The 5,637-nt window shown below is 38.4% G+C and overlaps 1 protein-coding gene across 1 annotated transcript in view; it reads right to left on the bottom strand.

Annotated features, from left to right (window-relative positions):
* Positions 1 to 5,598: 5,598 nt before the first annotated feature.
* The window catches only part of LOC102677337 (protein big brother-like), a 7,856-nt gene continuing 7,817 nt past the window's right edge, over positions 5,599 to 5,637 (bottom strand). Inside the window, exon 4 of the mRNA XM_031509768.1 lies at positions 5,599 to 5,634. Within this exon, the coding sequence (XP_031365628.1) occupies positions 5,599 to 5,634 (36 nt within the window). The remainder of the gene's footprint in view (positions 5,635 to 5,637) is intronic.

Here is a 5,637-nt window from a genome sequence, read left to right as displayed (position 1 = left end):
CGGAGACGAGAATGGAGCAGGAGTGGAGGGGGGAACGGAGAGGATCGTGCCTTCGAGAGGCTTCGATCCGGTTGCTCGTATTTTAGAATGCGCTCTCTTTTTCCCTCTGTTTTTACATTAGGGAGATTAGGCTCCGGATTTTTGGTTGATTGGAAACGATGGATACGAAAAATGGGAACGAGCTTAAGGAAGAACTTAACCTTTCTTTCTCCCTTTTGTTACAATTGGAGAAATTATCGAACGTGTCGTGAAGAATAGAAAAGGGCGGAAAGATTATTTTCGAGAATTATATATCATAAGCGCGAATATTAACGCGTTTTTCGTTTCCGTTCTTACATTCTCATTTCGTCTGAGGAAGGCTTATCGACCAACTTCCTGTGGTCGGTTGATAAACGAGGTATCGTTGCCTCGTTACGTCGTTTAATCAGTCGCAATCGCAGTCGTGTTGTTTATTGAGCCTAGTCGAAAGGGAACCCGCAGAAACCACGTGCTTCCGATAAAATTGCCCGCTCCGTGCAATTATTTAGAAAAATTAAACTAACTCTGAAATCTGAAAATTTCGATCGAAAATCGAAATTTATTAATTTATTTTCTCTATTTACATTAATTTAAATTTCTCAACGATTGTTCAAAATTATAGAATTTCCAAGTTTCCTAATTTAAATAAAAATTATAAACACTTCCAACCTATTAAAAATATCCGAATTAATAAAAATACACTTAAATCTGAAAAAGATTCGCGTTACTTCCAATATATTCGTTCGAAGAAACTTTTACTTTTATTAATTTATTCTCACCTGGGACTCGAGTCGAGAAAGGGATCCATAAACGCATCAATTTGAAAAGCGTATCAGAGAGAAATCCAAAGAGCCTCGAGGAATTCGAGGAGGGTGCCAAGGGAGTGTATATATAAAATGGAAGGGGGTGGTCGGTCTCGTGTATCGTTTTGTATTTGTTGAAAACAGTCGTATTGTCGGCGGGGGGTGAGAAAAATCGGCGAGGGGGGAGATTGCCCTGTAGGCACCCCGTCGCATCTGCCTTCGATTTATTTCCAATCGTAATTGATGACTGCTGGGCCCCCGGCCATCTCCTTTCCACCATCGATTTCGGCCATCCTCGAGTGGCGCGGGGGGGGAGGGTGACTCTCGACGGGAAATCGTGTCGTGATTTTGCATAATGGAGGCAAAAAGTCACGGCTCCTGTCAATAAATTACCCTGCCACTCCGTATATACGCGCCTCGTCCATCGTCGTTGATTTATTTCCAAATCGATCCTCCACTCGAAATACCTTCGCCACCATTTTTCAGTTTCCGTGCAAACGTGTTAAACGACCGATCCCCTTTATATTGTCAATCTCATCACACAGGTACACAGGTATTTATTTACGATCCCTTTATTCGGGACAAATATTCGGAGAATTAAAGTTTTTCCTACAACAACCTTTGAAAAATTAATTGTTTATAATCTCTTATATTAGTGTATTTACTACGCATTAATCATCGGGATTATTCGAATTGTACGTTTTATAAAAGTATACCTATTCGTAAGTTTCTTGCAAGAAGAACAATTTTATTTTTTTACAAATTTTATTGTTGTTAAGATCACGATTATTATTGTTGTTATCATCGAATTTTATATTTCAAAAGTTTTAATTCACGATCTTATCGAATAATAATGTTATTAATTAAATTTGTGTCGAAGTTTAATCATCGAGATTAAGGAGATTATTATTGGAATTGTATGTTTACGTTCTTTCGAGGAACAGCCAGGTATAAAAGTAACTCATTTGTACGTCTCTTCGGGAACAAATGGCAATTTTCTTTTTGATTGTAAATCTTATTATTATCAAGATCACGAAATTATTGTTATCATTCAAAAATTTTCGTTTTAATTCACGATCTTGTCGGATAATAATGTTTTATTAAATTTATATCGAAGTTTCCTTATTACAATTTTATATAAATAAATCCATCATTGAAATTATTATTATCATTTTATATTTCGAAAATTTTTTTTCTAATTCACGATCTTATTAAATAATAACGTTATTAATTAAATTTATATCGAAATAATCATCGAGATCCCAGGGATTATTATATTCTTCTTCTAATTCACCATTTATTCACTTTCTTCCATCCTTAATAATTGTTGTCAAATGATTATAATCGAGAATCATTCCGCCAAATAGAAATAAAAGTATGTATCTCTTCATAGACAGATCACACTTTCTCGGAAAACGAGTAACCAATTTTCCGTTGGTTTCGCGATCTCGTGGCTCGTGGGAAGTGACAACGGTCCTCGTTCCCCCCGTATCGGTTCTCCACGTGTAAGGCTTCTTATAAGAATTCCGACGCTCGCATTATCGTCTTACATCGAGCCGATATACTCTTCTTAATTATCCCCCTCCCCACTCCTCTTTTTAAAAAATTTCAACAACTCGAAAGAGACAGAGAGAGAGAGAGAGAGACCCTTCCATTATCATCCATTATCCAATCATCCATTATACCAATTTAAAAAGAAAAAAAAGACACGTCCTTTTATCCTCCATAATGACAAGTATCCCGAAAATAATCCAATAGCATATCCAATTTGGAATGGAGGAATTCGATGTTGCGAAGGATGGGGGAAGGGGGACGATTTAGCTGGGAAACAATAAAAGCAGATTTACCGGGGGTGATTTCCGGATGATTCCCATTTGATAGGATCAACGGTGCTCGATACCCGTGTACGTTTCTACGCCCGAACGCCCACGGCATTATTCCAGAAAATAACCCCTCCGACGCAGAGCTCCCCTCCCCTAGTCGACACGTATAGCCAGTGTATATAAGTGTAGGTGCGCATGCGCGCACGCTTCGTACGCGCACGACGCACGTCGAGTATCGGTTCGATCGTCTCTCCTCCTCGATCGTTCAATTGTACACTCGTTGCCTTTCCAACGATTGTTATTTCTCTCTCTCCTTTCCTGCCCGAGAGAGGAAATTATTATTGGTGCGTTTATATAGTGTCTTTTTACCAAATTTCTTCTCCCTTTCTCTCTTGTTTCTCGGAGGATTTTTCCGGAATTTTTTTTCTGAAATTATTGTTCGAACTCTCGGTGTTCTTAGTTTTCTTCTTCTTCGAAGAACGATGATATAAGTTGCAGATAGAAAGATAAAAGGTGACTAAAGAAAGACTGTTATTTACAGGGAAAGGTAAAGCAAAGATTCTTACAGTGATATCTCGATTATCCTTACTTTTAATTATTTATCCAAAGGAGAATCAATTTATAATTTTTCCCCCATTTTTCCAATTTATTTTTTCCAAAATGAGAGATTCGATCGGTATTTTTTATCGAGGAAAGAAGAAGGGAGACGAATGAAAACGACTGGAATGGACACGATTGTTCGACGGAAAATTACGTTTAATCAATAAACAGCTTTATACAATCGACGAGGCGTCGAGGATCGTCGCGCGTTATCTCTCACGTTCTCTCTCTCTCTCACACACACATTCTCTCTCTCTCTCTCTCTCTCTCTCTCTCTCTCTCTCCCTCCCCCCCCCCCCCCCTCTCCCCCCCCTCCCCCCCCCCCCCCCCCCCCCCCCCCCCCTCTCTCTCTCTCCCGCTTTTTCCCCCTGTTCGCGATCCCGGAATGGAGAAGCCGCCTGGTTACAAATTAACCTAACTCTTTACAAATATGTACAATGCAACGTAAGAGATCGTCGGGCATCGCTCTTATGCATATATATATATATATTCGACGAATCTTCGCTCACTCGCTCGCGAGGAATTCCGAAAGAGAGGGAGGGGGGAAGGGGAATCCCCATGTGAATCATGCTCCTCTTTCGTTAAACATGACGCACGCCCTTCCATCTCTCTTCCATATACCTCCTCCCGAAAATTCCAATTCGCGTCGATGTTTTTTTTTTTTTTTCGTTAAAAAAAATCGTGCGATCCTCCTCTTTTTTCTCTTTCCTATTCTTCTAATTTTTTCTAAATCGAAGGAAACGGGGTAGGGGAGGGGAGGAGGAGGGTAAAGCATTACGAACAATGCATAAAATGATTCGATCTAATTTGCACGTTTTGACGAAAAAACGAACGATTCGATTTAATTGAATTTGAATACCAACTCGAGTCGAAAGGAAATATATATATATATATGGATCGTAAGAATAAAATGAATATTTCATACTCTATTAGTATTACTTAATCGAATATATAAACAATATATCTATATCTTTCTACCATATTAATTAATATTGGCAATAAAAGTTTGTTGGAAAAATAAGGAAAGTTTCGAATCGAATCGAATCGATCGCAGATTCTGATACGCTGATATGTAAAATCGGAGCCAAGACTCGAGCGACATTATCTTTTCTCCAGATGGGGAGGGAGGAGGGGGGAAAGAAAAAGAAAAAAAAAAACTTCGTCGAAAGGGAGGGAAAAAAATTCGTTGCACGGCTTGACGAATGCGATTAGGACAGGAACAATCGTAAAGTTCGTGATTAATCCTCTTCTCTCTCCTTTACGTTTGTTACTGTTAACGAGGTACATCATTCATCTAACGATATTATCCTTACACCTATTACGATATATCTTCGTCAACGAGAAAAACAAAAATACGAAATACATATATATATGTATATATATATATACATAATATATATATGGAATCGAATAGAAAGAACTCTCTGAGCTCGGCAATAGTGCGATTACTCGCTTCGTTTCGATGAATAATAATATATAATTGGACGCAACATCGTAAATAATTTTTCAACGAATTTTCTAATAGAAAAATGTAAATTAAAAAGAAAAAAAAAAAGCGAACGAACTCGTTCCTTAAATGCTACACGATGCGATCCTTATTATCGTTAATTGTACATAAGAAATTCGGCGGTTGCGGTTTACGTGTATTACGGTATTTACGAATAGTATTTCTCGTTCGATGACGATAACGAACACGTCGCTTAAATTCTAACGATGATCATTGATCATACATTGACGATCGAGCGTCACTTGAATCGTACGCGTGATGTCGATCACATTATAAAACTCTTTGTTTGGAAGGGGGGAGGGGAGGGACGATGCACGGAAACCACGGTAGAAAGGAACGATCGGAGTTACGAGGATTTCGATATAGTTTATTTTCATAAATGAACGAGATAAGATTTTTTTTTCTCTCTCTCTCTCCAATATATAGAATTACATTAATTCGTATCGTATCCCGAAAATAATAAATGGAATTACAGAATTCGAATTAGAAATTGAATAATATACCCACCAATTTCCCCCAAAATAATTTAAATAAATTTTAAATAATTTCAAGATTCCTTTATCGAATCTACTTGAAAAAAGAAAAAAAATGAATCAAAATTCAATATATATATATAATGAATAAACGATCGTTCTTCTCTCATCACAGACATCTGCCCACAGATCCATCCATCCATCCATCCGAACGAATCGTCGTTCAAATATCCTTCTCTCCTCCTCCCGCGACTCTTCGTCCCTCTTCTTCCTCTTCCTCTTCCTCTTCTTTTTTTCTCCTCGAGGAAGCGGAGTGTCGCTGCCAGATCGAAAAGAGCTCAACTAGTCTCAGTGGTGGCGGCCTTCTCGCTGCCTCAGTAAGCCCTCAGCCTCACCTCCATCTCTGGATCCTG

Source organism: Apis dorsata, unplaced genomic scaffold, assembly GCF_000469605.1.
Source record: "Apis dorsata unplaced genomic scaffold, Apis dorsata 1.3 scaffold_174, whole genome shotgun sequence".
Lineage (NCBI taxonomy): Eukaryota > Metazoa > Arthropoda > Insecta > Hymenoptera > Apidae > Apis > Apis dorsata.
This window is presented reverse-complemented; position numbering and strand designations above follow the sequence as displayed.